Source organism: Manacus candei, unplaced genomic scaffold (assembly GCF_025592945.1).
Source record: "Manacus candei isolate 608988 ecotype Guabito, Panama unplaced genomic scaffold, ASM2559294v1 h1tg000002l, whole genome shotgun sequence".
Taxonomy (NCBI): Eukaryota; Metazoa; Chordata; class Aves; order Passeriformes; family Pipridae; genus Manacus; species Manacus candei.
Genome location: NW_026138050.1, coordinates 940,409 through 960,000, shown reverse-complemented (window position 1 = coordinate 960,000; position 19,592 = coordinate 940,409). Strand labels below are relative to the sequence as shown.

Below are 19,592 nucleotides of genomic sequence, written 5' to 3'. Positions count from 1 at the left end.
CGCTGCCTCCGGCGTTCTCTCGGGAGCCTCGGGCGCTGCTGCTCTCTGCAGGGCGACCGGGCCGGGCTCGATGCTCGGAGTGCCCGTCTGGGGACAGCCCCAGCTCCGCGACCGCGCCCGTACCGCCGAGCGTCCCCGGGACTACAGCTCCCGGCGTGCCTTGCGGTTATCCCGCCGCTTCCCGGGCGGGGCGCTGCGGCCCGCGCGCTCTAATTGGGCTTTGTGGGGACGGACGAGCCCACGGACCAATCGCTGCCGAGCCCCGGCGGAGGCGGCCCAATGAGCGGCGGCGGGGGGCGGGCCGCAGGGGCGGTGGCAGCGGCCGGGCCCCGCGCGCTCCATGGCGGCCGCCGGCGGCCCCGACGAGGCGGACGAGGCGGTTCGCGGCACCTGCGAGGACGCGTCTGTCTGCAAACGGTACCGGCCCGGGGGGCGGGCGGGACGGGCACCTCCGCTCTGTCCCCGCGCCGCGCCGGGGCAGTGCTGGGTCGGGCAGTGAAGCACGGGCGGCTCCCGGGAAGCGGCGCTGGAGGGGAGCGGGAACAGCCCCGTGCGGTGCCGGTGCCCCGGGAGAGCAGAGCTGGGGCCGCGGGGTGCGGAGCTGAGCTCCCCGTGTGAGGGCGGGCTGTGCCCCGAGCACGCCCGTGCTGCCGCAGCCCCCTGGTCGTGCCTGTGAGCCCTGTGCGGGGTCGGCTCAGAGCTCGGTGATAAAGCAGCGTACGGGGGTAGCCAGCACCTCACAGCGGGGTCAGAAACTCCGGTAACGCTGGATATCTCTGAGGAAAACGGTCTCCATATATTTCGGGTCTCTTTCTTCACCCCCTGTAGGGCGGGCGCGGCGAGGGGATGAGTTGGTTGCCCTCTTGTGCCTGATTTAACTTGTGTCGTCGCTGGCTGTTTGTTCTGCCCTCTTAGTTTTTGCAGCAGGAGGTTGCTGGGTGTTTGAGTTTGGCTTGAGAGTGTCCCTTTTTGAATCGGTTGTAAAACCAGTGGGTTCTGTTAGAACAGAATAACACTTGTCTGTGTTAAAGTGCTGTGTTTAATAAGTTCTGGAATAAGTGCAAACAGCTCATGGCATAACAAAGGGTGGAAGCAAAGCCTGATTTGTGTGTGTCTGAGGACCTGGAAACACAATTCCCCTACTGGGTCCTCCAGGAGGAAACAGCTGAGATTCGGGTCTTTGCCCACAGAATTTTACCCAATAGCACAGAGCCCATTAAAGAGTTGCTTCTTTAGTATGGCAACAGCCAGATTTTCTGACTAAATTTTATATAATCTCTTAATTGAAATGGTTCCACGTGTGGAACAGATTTTATTCTGTGTCTGCATGTGCACACCCAGGGCAGAGGGACCTTACCAGTCCCTGTATCTTTTGGGGTACACAGGCTTTTAGGGTACACTAAGATGTACCCTTAGTGGCCTTATTTCCTAATCCTTTCTTTCTTTTCCCCACTCCTGGACAGGTTTGCTGTCAGTGTTGGCTACTGGAAGGACCCTTACATCCAATATTTTGTGAGACAAGCCAAGGAAAGGAAAGCACCTGAGATCAATAGAGGCAAGTTGGAATGGGGATGGAGACACTGAACTGGTCCTGAGGCTGACAAAACCCCTGTGCACTGGGTGTTAGGGGGGTAGGGAATACAGGAAAGAGTGAGACAAGTTTTCTTCACAGAAATAATTTCTTATTGTAGCTGATCTTTTAAATACTATTTTGTAAATCAATGCTCTCATCCTTTGCTTTCTGTGTTCTAAACAGGATGTGACTGTGTGTCTCAGTGTGCAGAAATCTCCTCAGAGCAGTCACAAATGTTTCTTTGACCCAGGACAGCTGGCTATGTCAGCTCTGGTCTCTGCAAGTGTGGACACCAGCCAGAGTTATTTTGCTCTGTTTGAGGTGAAACTTGACTAAAATGTCTATTTACCCAATGAATTCTGTTTTATCAGTGCATCAGATTTTTTTAAAAATTAAAAAAGAAAAACAAAAGCCCTTAGGTATCTTAGAAAGAGGGCATTACTCTTCCTAAGAAACACCACTGTTCACACAGGCTACCTGAAATTCTTCATGAGTGTTAAACATCAAGTATTACATAAAAATAATAATTAAACTGAAGCTTTTGTGTGTGTTAACAGGTTATTATGCTCGTGTTCACGGAGTCAGTTATCTGATTAAAGCTTTTCTAAAGAAGACAGAATGCAACTGTCAAATTGTTAACCTTGGGGCTGGCATGGACACCCTGTTCTGGAGACTGAAGGTGAGGAGAGCTGAGGTGACAGGCCTGGCTGAGGACTGAGATCCATGGGGAGGTTTGAGCTGCCCTTCTGTGCTTGTCAGTGCTGAGTTCTGTCACACAGGGGGAGGTGGGCAGGGAGGCAGCACTGCACAGGCTGTCACAGAATCCCAGAACAACTGGGGCTGGAAGGGACCTCTGGAGATCACCCAGTCCAACCCCCTGCCCAGGCAGGGTCACCTGGAGCAGGTGACACAGGGACTGTCCAGGTGGGGTTGGAATGTCTGCAGAGAGGGAGACTCCACCACCCCCTGGGCAGCTGTTCCAGGCTCTGCCACCCTCCAGGGAAAGAAGCTCTTCCTCGTGCTGAGGTGGAACTTGAGTTTTAGTTTATGGCCATTGCTCCTCGTGCTGTCACTGGCACCACTGAGCAGAGCCTGGCACCATCCTCTGGCAGCCCTGGAGATATTTGTCTGGATTGATGGGATCCCCTCTCAGCCTTCCCTTCTCCACACTAACCAGGCCCAGCTCCTGCAGTCTCTCCTCAGCAGAGAACTGCTCCAGACCCCTCACACCTTTGTGGGTGGACCCTCTCCAGGAGCTCCCTGTCTTTCTTGGAGCCCAGATGTGGGCACAGCACTCCAGATGTGCCTCCCTGGGGCCGAGTAGAGGGGCAGGATCACTCCCTCACCCGCTGGCCACACTCTTCCCATGCCCCCCAGGATCCCAGTGTCCTGGCTGCTCTGCCTCAGTTCTCTGCTTGTTTAGAGTCAGTTCAGGTGCTTTTAAACCTCAGAGCTCAGGAGGGGCTGTGGCTTGCCCTGGCTCTTCCCCAGAAGTGTGTGACACCGAGCTGACCTCTAGTGGGCTTCCAGGAACAGCAGGAATGCCGTGGTTTGCTGTCCTCTTTCAACCTTCAGATTTCACTGTTTTACCCTATAACAAAACAGGAATGATGTACCAAAGCACAGGATTGTACAGCTCTGTGTACATGTTTCTGAATGAACTGTATAAATGTGAGTTTATATATGTAAATCACAGAATCCCAGGCTGGTTTAGGTGGGAAGGGACCTTGAATATCATCCAGTCCTCAGGGAGGTTGGACTGGATAATCTCCAGAGGTCCCTTCCAACCCCAACTATTCTGGGATTCTGTGATTACATAAAATGTTAAATAATTTCCTTAATGCCTAGAGAACATTCTAATGTCTGTGAACTGCTTTTTGTTGGGTTTTAGGTTGTTTTAAGCTGTAGGACCTTGTTGTACCATTGTTAGAAATGCCAGAACTGTTCAGGACTTGAGGTTATATCTTCTTGTGTGTATGTGAAACTTGAGTCTCCCTAATTCTAGTGTCTTCCTCCAAATCCCAGGATGAAAATCTTCTCCCTAGAAAATATTTTGAAGTGGATTTTCCAATGATCGTTGCAAGAAAAATACATAATATCAAGTAAGTCTGAGGCCTGTGTTTGTCTGTGTGAGCCTGGATGTGAGTCAGTGTCATTATTTCATCTCTCTGCTGAGAAACATTTCGTGCTCTGGGCTATGAGGGTGGTGAGGGTGTGAGGCACTGACAGGCTGCCCAGAGAAGCTGTGGCTGCCCCAGCCCTGGAGGTGTCCAAGGCCAGGCTGGATGGAGCTTGGAGCAACCTGGGCTGGTGGAAGGTGTCCCTGCCCATGGCAGGGGGTGGCACTGGATGGGCTTTAAGGTCCTTCCAACCCAAACCATTCTGGGATTCTGTGTAGAGTAAAGGTTCATTATGCAGGCAAGTTCCTACATGTGACTGTGCAGCCACTGTTCCAAACTGGAGAAAGTGGAATGTGGAAGCTGTGGGGAGCCAAGCAGACCTCATTCTGGGGCAGGGAAAATCTCATGATGATTAGAGGTGATTAAGTCTTTTTTTACTGTTGGAGACAGCAGTAAATTCCCAGACTTGCCTGTTCAGGTAGAGAGGTAGGATAGCTGGTGCTGTATGGGAATGTTCTGTTTGGATGAATCCATTAAGGCTTATTGAGGATACATACAGAGTGTCTGGATTTTTTTTGAAAGATTACCTCAAAAATTAGGAGTAATCGGGTATAAAAGTCAACTGCAACTTTCACAAACTTGCAAAGGTTTTCATTTCCAGTAGAGGGCAGAGATATTCTCTTGGCTGCTTTTATCACAGACACACACACACACATAGATATATATATATATGTTAAAAAAAAAAGATGTAAGCTCACTGTTAAACAGGCTTAGCTGCTCTGAGATGCTTCTTCCTTCTTCCCACAGATCAAAACCTCCCCTGTCAAAACCAATTATGGAATCCCATTCAGGGGACTCTCTTCTAATAGGTGAGTCATCTTCAAACTCAGTCAGCAATGTACTGCAGCACTTTTAAAACTTTTCTGATCATTTTGTTCTGCTATGTGGGCAGGCTTTTAATGTTTGAAATGCTGTTTGGACAGAGAATTGTGAGGGAAAAGAAGCTTTTTTCTTCTCTTACAGACTTCTGCCCATTCGTTCTGTGTCATGTTAGAAATGTCTTCTCTTTAAGTGGTTTTATTCTGCCAGAAAGTTTTTGGGTTTTTTCTTTTTCTCTCATATGTAGCTTAAGTTTTCTGTCACAGGAAAAGAAGTGCTACTGAGAGGCATGGATACAGGATTAAAATATCTATTGAGTGTTTATCTTCTTTCTGTCTCATTAGGAGAACAAGTCTTTACATTCAGCAGAGTCTTCACAGTAGAAACACAGCCTGCAAAGTCCAAGCTCAGGAGCCAGTGCTGTTTGTTATATTTTAGTATTAAAAGGGTAATAAATTCAGGTGGTGTCATGTGGTTGTACCATCTTGGCTTATAACCTTATTCTGGAACAGGATGTTGTGGACTCCCCATCCCGAGGAACACTAATTACTTCCATCTAGGATAGCAACTATTTTGTGTGAGCAGGTGTGACTCTAAAGCAGAACTCCTTGTGTTTGCTGCTCCCTGAGGGATCACCTGGACTGGTGCTTTTATTAAGCACAACTCTAGCTCAGGGTCTGGAGGGCTTAAAAGGGCCCTCACTGAATGCCAGACTGGGCCAGGCTGGAAGGGAGCACAGCGGGTCACTGGCCCCACCTCCCTGCTCCAGCCCGTGGCACAGAGTGTGTCCAGAGGGGTCTGGAATATCCCCAGGGAGGAGACTCCACAACGCTCTGGGCAGCCTGTTCAGCGCTTGTCACTGCACAGCAAAGTTCTTCCTCCTGGCCAGGTGGAACTGCCTGGGCATCAATTCCTGCCCATTCCTTTTGTCCCATTTCTGGGCACCCCCAGCAGAGCCTGGTCCATCCTCTGCCCCCCCTCTGCAGGCACTGACACACATTGGGGAGGTCCCCTCTCAGTGTCTCCTCTAGAGGCTGAACAGCCCCTGCTCCCTTGGCCTTTCCTCATGAGGGAGATGCTCCATCCCTTCAGCATCTCTGCAGCCTCCTCTGGACCTGCTCCAGGAGCTCCATGTCCCTCCTGTCCTGAGGAGCCCAGAACTGGACACAGCACTGCAGATGTGCCTCCCCAGGGCTGATCTGCTGGGAAGGCTCTTCCCAATGTCCCCCAGGATCCCACTGGCCTTCCTGACCCCCAGGGCTCCAAGGGTGAGGAAGTGCAGAGTGAGGAGGTGTGCTCTTGTTCCAGTGGGAAAATGCAGGTGCTTTGCCCCCGGGCTGCCCCTGGGATCCCAGTGCTGCCACACTCTGCCTTCATGGGGCATGGTTATGCAGATTTTATTGCTGCACGTTAGAGTGTCTTAACTTACCAACCTTCAGGTGTCAGGAGTTATTGTTGTACCTTCAGGCCTCGAAAGATGAAAGTCCAGTGCCCCACCTGAGGGAAAGGGCTCCTGAGGAGCCCTGGGTTCTGGCCGGGCCCCTGCCTGTGCCATCCCCTGCCCACGGTGGGATCTGCTGCACAAGCACTGTTCCAAAGGCAGCCCGGGCCTTTGGAAGGGCTGTGTCTGTTTGTGTTCCTGAACAGCTGTAAATGTGTCTGGTACAGCACAACAACTGCAGTTATCAGCTTGCAGGGCTGTATTGTAATCAAAAGCTATTAATAGCAACTCAGAGCAGTGATCAGCAATTACTGTGGCACTGGGGGAGTGCAGTGGAGTGACTGGTTTCTCTGAAACTGGTTCTCTGGTTCTTTCTCAGTGCTGGGTTTTAAAACCTCAGAGTAGCAATTTCACTGTACCCAGGCTGGTGTAGGATCTGCTACACTGACATCTCTGGGGTGTAGCATCATGTCTGGGTAACCTGGAGATGCTGGAAGCATGTTGTGGAATCCCAGTTTGAACTGACAGTCAACCACAGGTTGGTTGGAGTGAGATCCATGTGGGAACTCTCATTTAAGGATATATTAATGGAACTGCTTCCTGTGGAAGTGCCAGCACAAGAGGTGGAATAACTTGGTAAATCAAACAGATGAGCAGAGATTTCTCACAGGTCTGAGGGAACTTGACAATGTATTTGCTCAGCTACTGACTGGTCTATACCCTCTCATTTTAAAACTTACTTCCAGCTGGAAGGTGATGGCTGTGACTCCAATGGAGAAATCCAGGGAACTCCAAGCCAGTGGGACTGATGTCTCTACTGGACAAATTAATAGGAATTCTAACAGACAGACTTAGTGCAAAAGAGAAATCATAGAATGTGTTGACAAAGACTCACCATGGCTTTTGGAAGAGTGAGTTATGCTTCACAAACCTGTTGGAGTTCTCTGAGTCAACGGTTCTGTTGGAAAAGGACATCAGTATAGCGCCTGGATTTCAAAAATGTGTTTTGACAGTGTCCCTTACCAAAGTGTGCCAAAGAAATGGCACAGTGGTTGTGGAGAAGGAATGGTTCTCATATGGATGAGGAGCTGGGATGGAGGGTGAGCATATGTTGTTAATTTTCATCATGGAGGAGATGGAGATCTGTGCTTAAGGATATGTTGTTGTTCAACACTAAGGAATAATTGTGAAAATACAGTGATTAGTAAATGGCAGCTTGTTGGCAAATCCAAACTCTTCAGAGTGGTAAAGAACTGTAGAAGAACCTTGTGAAATTAGTGACTTGATGATGAATTCAATGTGGATTAATAGAAAGTGATGCACATGGGGGGAAAAAATAGTTTGTGCCTCACATGTAAATGATTATTGCTGCCTTCCTGCAGGATCTGGGTATTAGAATAAATAGATGTATGAAAGCATGAGCTCAGTGATGGTCCAGAAATCCAAATCAAGTTTAAACATTCTTGGGAAAAACCTAGAAAACAGCTAGTTAGTACGTGTTTGCCCTTTTTTGACTTTTCCCTTTGTAGCTGCTGTTGGCTCTGTGAGAGGCAGGATATCACACCAGGGGACCTCTGGTCTGACCTGGTACAGCTTTTAGACTGTGGAATATTCAGGGAGTACCACCTGTCATAGGGAGTGTAGTGGGCTGCAATGAAGCAGCATTGCCAGGTAGGGAAATGTTACCCATTTTTGTGGGGATATGGACCAGGATTTTAGAATCTTGGGGAGGAGGTTCTCCCATCCTGTGCCTGCTCCCCCACATAAGTTCCACACTGCTGTCTCTGGTGTACCAGGAATAATTTGTTTGGATTGTTTGGAATTTAATTTTTGAGTTGTTGTAATATGGATTGACGTGATTCTTGTTCTCTCAGTGCTCTTCTGCTCACCCTGAGTGTTCTCATTCCATGAAGCTGGAGCTAATAGACAACTTTATTGGCTTCAGGGCAGCATCTGCTGTGCTTGCCCTTTGGACAAGGCAGGGACTGCACGGCATGCAGTTCAAATATAGATGTTGGTGGCCTCTGCCCTTGGATGCAGCAGGATGACACTTGTCACTGCACAGCTCTGTGCTTTCCTGGGGAATGTTGGATCTCCAGGGAAAGCAGTGATTTGTGCAGCAGTTTGACATTGCTGGGGCAAGCACACAGTAAATTGTTTCCACTGTCTGGGTGATGCAGTTGCTGGTGTTGGGAGGTCAGTGCCCCACCTCTGTTCCCTTTGCAAGTGCCAGTTACACTCAGGGAACTGCTGCCTTCCTGTGCCTCTCACACCTTCTGCCCTGCCTACTCCAGCTTTGGGAACTGCTTGGTTCAGCCTCCTCTTCCCTCCCTTTCCAGACTGTCCTGTGATCTGGTGCAGGTGTCAGAGGTGTTGCTGTCCTGGTGATTTGCAGGCCTTGTTTTGGGGATGATCCTGAGCTTCTGAGGCAAACCAGATTTGTGTTTTGGCACGTGCCCTGCTCTGGTGTAGTGAACGAGGAGCTGAGTGAAAGCAGAGCCATATCCCGCCTGTGGAATAGGCTGTATGGGCTGGTGGGTTGTAAAGCTGCCAAAGATACCTTAGGATGAAAATCCTAATGAAATCAGTTTGAGTCAATAGTATCCTGCATTCTGTCTCTTGGAAAACCTCCAGGAAATTGTTGCACTAATGTGAGAAGGGAGTAGGAAAAGCAAACTGAATTCTTGTGGCAGAGGAAGCACTGAGCTCTGTGAGGCTGGAACGCTGCTCCAGGAGCCAGGGGAGGGCCTGGGGCCATCCTCAAACACAGCAGTTACTCGTTCCTAACATTTCTGTGAAGAAAACATGTATTGCAGTGAGGTCAAAAGGCAACTATAAGCAGCTCCTGCTACTATTCCATTACTGCAGGGATGTCTTGTTCTGAGTCTATGAAATTTGAGCCACTTGTGTTGTTATTTCTGTGCCAGAAGTCATGAAAAATAAACATTCAGGTGGTGTGATCAGAGCAAAGCATTCTCTGTTGATATCCATGGATAGCTGAGTGCTGCATCTGGGCCGGGAGAGCCCGTGTGGGGTGGATGGGGTGGGCTGGAATGGTGGGGCTCTTCCTTCCCTCCTCCTCTCTCCCCTCCCTTGAATCCCTCAAATTAAATCTGAGTCTGGTGTTTCTCAGACCTTCATTTCAAGTGCAAGAGAGAGTCTTTGTACGTGACTGACTGAGTGTGAGCATCACACACAAAGCCACAAGGTAGGAGAATACCCTAGAGAATACCTAGAGAATGTGCTCTGGAGGGGAATATCCCGACCCAACAATCCTGCTGGAAACCAGCACGAAGTCTTGGTGCCTGGGTAGGAACTAGTGCTTGGAATATGGGATTTTCAGTGGTTTAAGACAGACATTCTATGATTCTGGAGTAAAAGTGCTTGAGTCAATGTGGTGTGAGCAAGGGACATTTTATTTCTGCCTTGGAGTGTTTGTGCTCCTTTTTTATTGGATCACTTAAAAGTTTTGTAGTTTATTTCTGGCTTTTATTTCTGTTCTTCATTAAAGAACAGAAATTCATTACTTCTGTGTCCAAGTCTCTGAAGCTGGACAAGGAGCTGGCATTAATTCCCTGCTAATTGTGGTGGCTGACGCTCGCTGTGCCCTATCTATGGACAGAAACCAATCCCTATTTAAATACTTCCCTGTGTGTGGTGGGGTTTTTGGGTGGCTTTTTTTGATGCCATTATCATGGCCTTGATGTAATCACTGAAATAGAAGGGTGTGGGAAGTAGTAAAGCTATTACAGAACATGCACATGGAAAAAGCCTTGACTCAAAATGTTGAATCATTTGCCACACAACTTCTTTTTTTCCCTTTTTTTGCCCTGTGACTCTCTTTATGAACTGTTCTGGTTCCTGGAACTGCTCAGAAATGTTGCAGGAAAGGCAGCTATAGTCACCTGCTAGCCCCACTTTCAGACAGTTGGTCACTTGAAAGCTAAACAGAGGTGCACCCTCTGGAATGTTTGGTCACTGCTTGATCTAATAAATGATCTAATAATTGGGAAAAACCCCACTTGTCCCCAAACTTTTTTTTCCCTTTCTGGAATTGGAATCCCCTTTCATCCTGTCTCTTCAGCCACTTGGCTTCCCTTTCCCTCTTCACCCAGCCTCACCCCAGCTGCACCAGGGGTGGTTCAGGTTGGACATCAGGAGGAATTTCTCCCTGGAAAGGGTGGTCAGACCTTGACAGGGACTGCCCAGGGAGGTTTGGAGTGCCCAGCCCTGGAGGTGTCCCAGGAAGGCCTGGCCGTGGCACTCAGTGCTCTGGGCTGGGGGACAAGGTGGGGATGGGGCACAGGGGGGATCCATGGGCTGGGAGGGCTCTTCCAGCCTCAGTGATCCTGGGATTCTGTGAATCTGCTCCCACGGGACATTCAGGAGCTGTGTCTGCAGCAGGTCCCACGTGGAGCTGTGGGAGCTGCTCCTGCAGTTGGACACTGGCCATTCCAAAGCCACTTTAAACTCTGACTGGGGATTTTTCACTGCTTTTCTTCTTTTACTGTTTGCCCGTCTCACACGTACTCACACGGTACAGGGGGGACATTCTGCCTCCCTCTGTCCAGGGCCTTCACCCCAGGAAAGCTGGAGGTGCCAGAGCCACCAGTATGTGCTGCAGGGCTCAGTGGGTTTGCTGGTGCCCTTGTGAAGTGCTTTCTGTGGCACTGGGTCCCCTGGCTGGGTTGATTGCAAAGGGGGTCAGAGTTCTGGACAGCAAGAGGCTCTGTTTCTGCTGGTTCCTCAGCTGTGCTGGGATGGCAACGTGTCCTTTGCCTCTGGGATTTGTTCCTGCTTCGTGCTGGAAAGCACTTACAGGAATGTGAGGCCTGTTGTATCCCTGGGTAATATTTGTTTCTCAGAACACCTTCTCTAATTTGACTCTTTGCTTAAATACCATCACTAAATCATACCAAAAGTATAAATTGTAACATTTTTTTGCCCCAAATCTGTGTCTGATCCCCATATACATTCTATAACTATAGAAATAAATATTTTATATGGCTGTATCTGTTGTTAATATTTGAAACACGTTACTCTTAACTCCGGTTTTCAAAAATTGATGTACTTTTATGTAGTTCTGTGTACATACATTGGGTCATCTAAAAAGACTCTACAAACACAATGAAAATCCTGCCTTTAATCTTCACATTTTTCTTCTCTCTGCATTCCTGGGAGCCATGGTAACGGCTGGGATAACCTCTCTGCATCACAGTGGCTTCAGAGGGAAGGAGTGGGCTCATTGCAGGGTCTGGTGGTGATATATCACTGTAAACCACAAGTATAAGGGAAATTAATGTTTTAAAAAGAAGAGTTTGCTGTTCATAGTTAGGTATAACAGACCAAACTTTGGCTTCCAATTCATGTATTCTTGTGCTGGTTTTTTTTAATTCATAATTTCAGCATCCCTCCTATTTGTAACCTTAGTCTCTCCAAATATTGCCCTTGCAGATTCCCACAGCCTTGACTCCAGTCGATATTCCATTGTAGGAGCAGATCTCCGCTTCTCCTCAGATCTGGAGGAAAAGCTAAAGAAACACAACTTGGATAAGCAGTAAGATTATATATTTTTTAATTGATTTTTCTTTTTTAATGAGGGCTTGTGGAAGCCCTGTTTGGACAGGGCTTGGAGCAACCTGGGCTAGTGGGAGATGTCCCTGCCCATGACAGGGAGTGGAAATGGATGGGCTTTAAGGTCCCTTCCCACCCATCACAGGTCATTCTGTGATTCTGTGACTTCAGAGTTTTATCTTTGTATTTTTCTGTGGCCTCCACTTGAACCCCTGTTGTTCCCTAAACCTTTTGGTGGAGGGATTGCCGTGGACCTGAGTCCGGAAGCTCCTCTGTGGGGTTTTATTGTTCAACACGAGGCTTTGGAGGGGGCAGGAGTTGAGTTTCTGAGTGGATGATGGACAGACCTTTCAAATCTAAGCTATATAAATAGCAGCGATCTGGCTGGGTGGGAGAGAGCATATGGGGAAGCAGAATGCATCAAATTGCCATTTAATTCTTTACACTTCCATCTTCTGAAATGTTGCCTTGCTTGCCTACATTGCTGCTCCTTGTGGAATTTCTCCTGCTTCTAGTGACTTTTTTTTCCCTTTCATTCTAGCAATTAAAAGCAAACTCAATAATTCTGAAGAAAAGCACTCGTGTAGATGTCTATTTTTGTTGGTTTGTGGATGGAGGGGGAAGAGGCAACGTGCAAACCATGGATTGCATTTCGTTAGATAATAATATGTGAAGAGTATTTCACAGATACTGAACAAATTTGACTAATTAAAATTCTTAGAACTTTCGTAAAGAGAAAACTTTTTTTTTTCATTTTTTAATTTATTCCTGATTTTACTGATCTCTAGAGGAATGTGGATTGTGTATACAGAGTACAGTTCTCCTGCAAAGGGAATTTTAATAGACTCCTCAGTTCCCTGCTGTAAGAGAAGACTTAGAGAATGCACATTATTCTGTGTTCAGGGCTGGCTTAGAGGAGATTGTTTCCCAAAATCTCTGGTTTGTAACCACAGAAGTCTCCTGTGGTTAATTAATTCATGAGCTGCCAGAAAGCCTAGTTCTAGTCAACTTGATGAAGAGATTTCATTCAAACTTCAGTGTCTAGTTCATAAAAAATGTAGCTCTTTCAAGACATGAAATGACTGCTCACTAACAATTCTTTACAGATTTGTCTTGTTCTTCTGCTGTGAATAGTTCTGTTGTTTGGTTTTGTTTTGCAGTTTGCCAACACTGCTGGTGGCAGAGTGTGTGCTGGTTTACATGACCCCCCAGCAGTCTGCAAACCTGCTCAAGTGGGCAGCAAGCACCTTTCCCGTGGCCATGTTTATCAATTATGAGCAGGTAAAACCAAAATGGCATTTTCAGACCCGCATTGTTGTCATAACAATTGCTCTCCAAGGTGGGAGTTGTTGTGAAATAGGAGTGGGCTGTGTCCTTTTGTAGAGACAGCAGTTTCTTCTGAATTTCTGTAGTAATGTGCTTTAACTTGTAGCTTGTTAGAAAGAATATACAGCTATTCTGAAAGACAATTTCTGGACTATGTTGAAGCAAAATAATTGAGACTTAATCCATATGTGTTGAAAACCATAGAATATTGGTTTAGCTAAGACAGAGGAAAAAGAAATGATGCTGAGTGCTGGCTCTGAGTGTATAACATTACATAATTACCTCTCTGTTCTTTGGCAAAGTGGAGCAAAAATCACATCAGCACCAACTCTGCTTCTCTCAGTGGAAGTTAAACGCTGCCTCGGGGGAACTAGGTGGCTCCAGGAATTTAGTAACAGGATCTTCCAAGCTGTAAATCACTGCTGGAGAGATGAAGCAAGTTGCTGAGAGCTCAAAGCAGATCAGTTTTCATGTCAGTCCCTGTGTCTGTCAGGGCAGGGCACTGTCACTGTGGCACTGAGGCTGTGACCAGGAGGGAGCTGAGGAGGTGGTGGCAGTGGGAACGAGGCCCATTGTAAGGATGTGCACTCACTTTGCTGTTTCCTGTACATTTTATGACATAGGCAATCCAAGAGTTTAAGCAGGGCCCTGCTGTTCCCCACGCTCACGTTGTGTGCAGAAGGGGGAACACTTTTGTCTCCTTCTCTACCCGAGGTGAACATGACGGACCGGTTCGGGCAGATCATGATCGAGAACCTGCAGAGGAGACAGTGCAACCTGGCTGGGGTGGAGGTCTGCAGGTCCTTGGACTCCCAGGTGAGAGGGGCACAGAGCTCTGGGGGGCTGGGATATCAACATTAATTAGTCTGTCTGCACGTTCTGTCTGGGTGTGCCCTGTTGGAGCAGTCCCACCCCCTGCCATGGGCAGGGACACCTTCCACCAGCCCAGGTTGCTCCAAGCCCCGTCCAACCTGGCCTTGGACACTTCCAGGGATCCAGGGGCAGCCACAGCTTCTCTGGGCAACCTGTGCCAGGGCCTCACCACCCTCACAAGGGAGGAATTCCTTCCTAATATCCAGTCTAAACCTATTCCCTGTCAGTTTGAAGCCGTTCCCCCTTGTCCTGTCACTCCAAGCCCTTGTAAATAGTGTCTCTCCATCTTTCTTGTTGGCTCCTTCAGGTATTGGAAGGCCACAGTTGGGTCACCCTGGCGCCTTCTCTTTGACCCCACTGACTGTCAGTGGTTGTCCCAAAGCTGCAGTAGATCAGAGCCCAGCCCTGCCTGCCCCCTGCCCTCTCTGCACAGAGATCAGCAGCACATGCTTAGGAAAGACTTTGAGCTCTTCAGAGAACAGGTCAAGCAGCTGCCCTACAAAATCCTTGGGGGGAGAAAGTGCCCTCTGGTATTTTTTGCTGGCCCCTCAAAGCTGTGCTGCCCTGTGTGTTACAGAGGGAGCGACTGCTGGCCAGCGGCTGGGACACCGCGCGGGCCATCGACATGATGAAGGTGTACAGCTTCCTGCCACAGGCTGATGTCAAAAGGTATTCATTTTGGAACCAAAAGTCATCCTCAGATGCCATTTCCAGGGCTGTTCACATCCATGTGTAGTGTGGGATTCCCTGCTCTAACAGAGGAGGCTGCAGGCACGTGCTGGCCGTGGCTGAGTGTGAAGCTGTGCCTGGAGCAGCACTAATGATCCACTGGCCATGGGGATGTTTGATTTGGGTGCAGTATAAAGCATCTCATGACAGGAATTTGCAGACAAAAGATGTCACAAAAGTGCTGTGTTGAGTTTCTGCAGTCCCTGAGATGTCCCTTGTGCACATTTTGGCTGGGGTCAAACCACAACACATTGAAATCATCTTCATGAGGGAAACTGCTGGGTCTGCAGAGCTTAGAGAACACAGGGTAACTAAAGGCTGTTTTAACAGTCACTAATTTGCATGGATTTTGTTAATTTTTTTTGCATTGAAGAAATACTAAAAAACATGAAACTTTTTAAGGAGTAACTTAGGGATATAATATGAAATGTGAAATGCTGTGAGTCATTAACTATAGTTTGAATTAGCTGAACAAGTTACCTTGGTCCAAATATTCACATATGGGGTTTTCTCCAACCCTGGAACTGAACAGGTGAGGGTGGAAATCAGAGGTGGTTTAAATAGGAACAGTGGTGTGTGGTGGTGCCAGATGGCACTGGTGGAGACACAGAGCCTGTGCTTTCTTTGCAGCATTTTTGACTACCTTAGATCTGTTCAGCTCCTTCCACTTGTTCCAAATGCCAGGAAATAGGTTATGTAAACTCTGTCCTTCAGTATTAATGAGGCAAATAATGCTTTTTATTTATAAAAGTCTTTACAGAAGTGTTCTTCTGCAGCACTTACATCTGGGAGTGTATTTTGGAACTTTTGCCCCTCAGCCTCTTTTGATCCTCAGTAGCAGCTCTTCCAAATATTTAGCATGGAAAATAAACACTGATATTCAAGTAGTCTGGAGAGAGAGAGGAATGGGCCAGGTTAAGCTTTGTAAAGCAGGCATAGCTCAGGAGAAAATCTCCCATTTGGAGGAAGACATTTAAAGACCTTCCTTTAGGAAGGTGGGAACCATTTTAGGGAAAACAATTCCTTGTATCTTCTATTTGTACCATTTAGTTTGTGTTTCATCATGGGCTCCTGTGGGAGAGCTGTTGGGAGCTGCACTGGTGTACTCATCACTCTTCCAAGACATGGTATGGACTTGTGATTCTCTGGAGAAAACACAGTCTTCAGCTGTTCCCTGCCATCCCTTGGTCAGGATAAATCCCCTTCCACTGGGCTACTGTGGCTGCTCAGGGCCAGCAAGGCCAGATATCTGCAGGAAAAGGGGTTGGAAGACAAATACTGGTATTTGTGAGAAGTTACACAGGCTAGTCCTGGAAAATGAACTATGAAGTACAGACTAATACGAAATATTAGTCCAGGAATGAGAAGCTGAAAACATCCCGTGGGTCACTTGTTCCATACATGGACAGCAAGGGTGGAGAGGTGGGGGCACCATGGACAAACTCCTGTATGATTGACTGGAAAGGTAACTGCCTTACTGGCCAGAGTTTTCACTCCTGGGGAGTGAAGAGTTTATTAAAGACTCTACTGAGACTCCAGCTCAAATCCCAATTTTTACTTTGTTCCTACAGAATAGAAGCACTTGAATTCCTGGATGAAAAGGAACTGTTTGAACAACTAATGCAGCACTACTGCATCTGCTGGGCTTCAAAGGACAGCAGCAACCTGGGTAATGTTCTCCAACAAGCAGGAGTGATCCTTCCTATGGAATTTTATGTGGAAAGACTGGGATTGGAACGTTACACTGGGTGCAGGATAGAGACACCCTGTCCCGGGCATGGGCTCTGCTGCTCTGTCCTTGGGAGCACCTCCCAGCTGGTGATTGCTTCTCCACAGCCTTTGGAGGGTTCATGGGCATCCAAGTTGGAAGCCTGTCCAGTAGAGGAGAGTTGGAATTTTCCCACCAGAAGATGCCGTATGGGTTACTTTAAATAACTGCCTGCTTTATCCTATCAGTGCTAATTGAAAGGTTTACAAATCCTATGCATGGGAAGTGCCATATGGACACATGGTATATGAAATCACAGTGTCCTGACAACACAAAAATAAATTTGTATTACTTATCCCAGGCTTTTCTGCACTGTCCCCATTTACAGCCATCTGAACTGGAGTTTTCCACACCACTTTCTCCTGGGGAAAAAAATTCCCTCTGAAATTAACTCTTTTAAATGTTCCTTTTGGTCTTAAAATTCTCTCTCTCCTAGACTGGGATTTCTTTGAAATGGAGGGACTTGATTCATGCTTTCTGTAGCATTTCTATGTTGCTGCTGCTTAACAAATAATAAAATCAGGAGAATTGTGGTTTAGGTGAGGGATAGATGGCTACAGCCTGTATTTGTCCAGACTGAAGACAACGCTGTTCCAGGCACAGCAGATGGGAATAGTTGTGATCTCTGAGCAGCCAAGCATCTGGTGCAGCTGGTGAAAGGAGACCTTCAATACCCTGTTGCTGCTGCTGTAGCAGAGCTGCTGCCTTGTGGTGTTGGTCACCTGAATCCTCCAGCCTCCATAGTCCTGAGCTCAAAAATCCATGTTTTCCATTTCATTTCTTAGGGCTAAAAGGTGATGACTGTAATACACGAATTTCTAGGGGAGCTAAGGGCAAAATATTCATAGTATTCACTCTTTTGGGAGCTCAGCATTGTTCCTTGCTGTGATTAGAGAAAGACTGAGGACAGTTTTGGGGACTGAGGTTGAGTAGTGCAGGGTATCTTAGAAGTTAAAAAAGACACATCTCAAAGGAGATAATCAGATGTCCAATGGGCATCTGGACATGGCATGGATATGCCTTAATCTAAAGCAGGAGGTTTAAATCCATGTGAATTTACTGCCCTCATTAAGGGTACTTTCCCCAGATTTCTCTTTTTAATTTCATGGGCAGAATCTGAGGTTCATGAACATTCTGTGTTGTTCCTTCTGCCATGAACAATTCCTGCAGATTAGCTTATTCAAATTAATTGCTTCATCACAATCAAAAATCCTCCCACCAAATCCTTTACATTTAAGTTTAAAAAAGTTAAGTAATTCTCAAAGCATCCTTCTTCCTGTGCCTGACTGTCCTAATAGTGGTGAAGGACTGGTAGGATAAGAATAAACACTTGTTTTTCCTCCCTAATCCCTCTTTCTCTTCACATAGGTCTGGCAAACATCGACTTCTGAGGGTCTGGCTGGAGGGAAGGGAGCCCAGGAGCCCCAGTGACTGCCTTGGCTTGGGCCAGGATCCAGAAATATGGACTTTGCATGTGCCAACCCCAGTCTGTGTCCCTGTGACGGTGCTGGGAACTGTCCTGGTGGCTTTGGGTGGTTTTGAGGAATATTCTTTGTGAGCAGTTGTTATGAGGCAGGACTTGCCTTCCATTCCCAGATGTCTAATGATGGACTTTCACAAGGTGTCAGTGATTCCTGTCTAAAGCTTGCCTTCCGTAGTTTAAAGCTGAAAGTGTTCTTGGGTTCTTTGGTTTTCCTCCTTTGTCTTTTTGTGGATGTGTAACATGTGTTTGTGACAGGAAGGTGGAAGAGCAACGCTGGAGAGCTGCAGCACTGGGTACCTGCACTGTGCATGGCTGATCAGGAAGGTGCAATTTGGTTCATTTTCATTCTCTTCAGGTCTGATTTTGGTGAGGTGTCACCGTGTTGGCCTCTCCAGGCTTCACTGTTGCACAAGGCTGTCACTGTGCTGGGTGTTCTTGTAGGGGAAGGGTAAAGGAGAAGGGGAGCCCTGATTTTGTTCAGTGGTGTACAAGAAACTGGAAAGTAGATGTTATTTAACTGGGAAGGGCTTAGCCTGGCAGTTCAGCACTGGGATGGGGAAAGAAAGAAAGAAATTAATCTCAATTTGCACTGCTTCTGGTAGTATCTTTACACCAGTTTCTTCTTTCCCCTTAAAAGAAGCAAAACAAAATCCCAAGAGTAACGAAAGCCCCTGTCCTGTTGTTTGAAATTGAATCTTGCAACCTTCCTATGAGAAAAATAATAAATGTTTAATATTTATAGTTTGTCTCCTGTCTTACTCACTGGAAATTACCTATTTATATCTGATTTAGTGATTACAAGTTTCTTCTCACCAAATGCCTCACCAGGAGGATTTTTTTAAAGCAGTTGCAGGCGGGCCCAGAGCAGTTGTGGCTGCCCCATCCCTGGAAGTGTCCAAGGCCAGGTTGGACGGGGCTTGGAGCAACCTGGGCTAGTGGAAGGTGTCCCTGCCCATGGCAGGGGGTGGGACTGGATGGCTTTAAGGTCCTTCCAACCCAAACCATTCCAGGATTCTGTGACAGGCCACCATTTCTGTGCTGTGTGTGACTTGCTGTAGTGTGAGAACACTTTGGAAAAGATTGACATGGGCCTGGACTGGAGATGAAGGGATGGATATTGCTGAGATACCAGGAAAAATAAACAGTTCTTGGAAGTTACAGTCACAATTTCAGAGGAACAGAAGCAGTAAACAGAAGGGGTGTGTAGTGATAGGATAAGGGGAAACAGCCTTAAACTGAAAGAAGGTGGGTTTGGATTAGATCTTGGAGGAATTTCTGCTCATCACTTCTTTTTTAAGTCCCTATATTGTTTGTTCATCCAAGGGGAGCACTGGAGAGCGTGGCACAGGAGCAGAGCTGTGCCCTGGGATGAAAACATGGTGGTGGCCTGATCACCCTCTGACTGGGTGAGTCTGACTTTCCATTTGCAGCTGGTGAGCTGAACAGCATCCAGCTAGGAGAAGGGAAATCATTCCTGCAAAAGCTATTCCAGTCTCTCCTGTCTCAGTTGCCAACAGTGGTGAGGAAAGTGGGTCACCTTGTGCTTCAGGGTTACAGCAGGATCAAAGGAGTGTGTGGTTCCCTGGGAGCTGTGTGGGGAGGATGGGTGTGGGCAGCCCAGTGCTCAGGGTTCCACTAACTGAGAGAGATAAATCTTTCACCACTCTCCAGGGAATATTTGGATGTGGAGGGTGCCTGGTGCTGCTGAAACAGTGCTGCTTTGCTGGGAGCTGCTGGTTGAGGAAGGCTGAGGAAGGTTTTCCAGCCAGGAGAGGTGGCCTCTGCCTTCTGCTGCTGCTTCCTGCGCCGGGTGTGGCTGCTGGGGC

General features: G+C 47.7%; 1 protein-coding gene across 2 annotated transcripts; it reads left to right on the top strand.

Moving 5' to 3' along the window:
• The first annotated feature begins 278 nt into the window (after positions 1-278).
• On the top strand, positions 279-18,507 carry LCMT1 (leucine carboxyl methyltransferase 1). Of its 2 annotated transcripts, XM_051803078.1 has the most exons (11): positions 280-417; positions 1,464-1,555; positions 2,131-2,252; positions 3,599-3,675; positions 4,501-4,562; positions 11,468-11,570; positions 12,748-12,868; positions 13,628-13,729; positions 14,364-14,455; positions 16,087-16,184; positions 17,652-18,507. In XM_051803078.1, the coding sequence occupies exons 1-11, from the start codon at positions 341-343 to the stop codon at positions 17,672-17,674; spliced, it is 969 nt and encodes a 322-aa protein (XP_051659038.1). In that variant the 5' UTR covers positions 280-340; the 3' UTR covers positions 17,675-18,507. The 2 variants fall into 2 exon arrangements, 1 of the variants encoding a protein (XP_051659038.1); XR_007907102.1 differs by lacking the exons at positions 16,087-16,184; positions 17,652-18,507 and adding an exon at positions 14,094-14,268 and having other exon boundaries at positions 279-417.
• Positions 18,508-19,592: the final 1,085 nt, after the last annotated feature.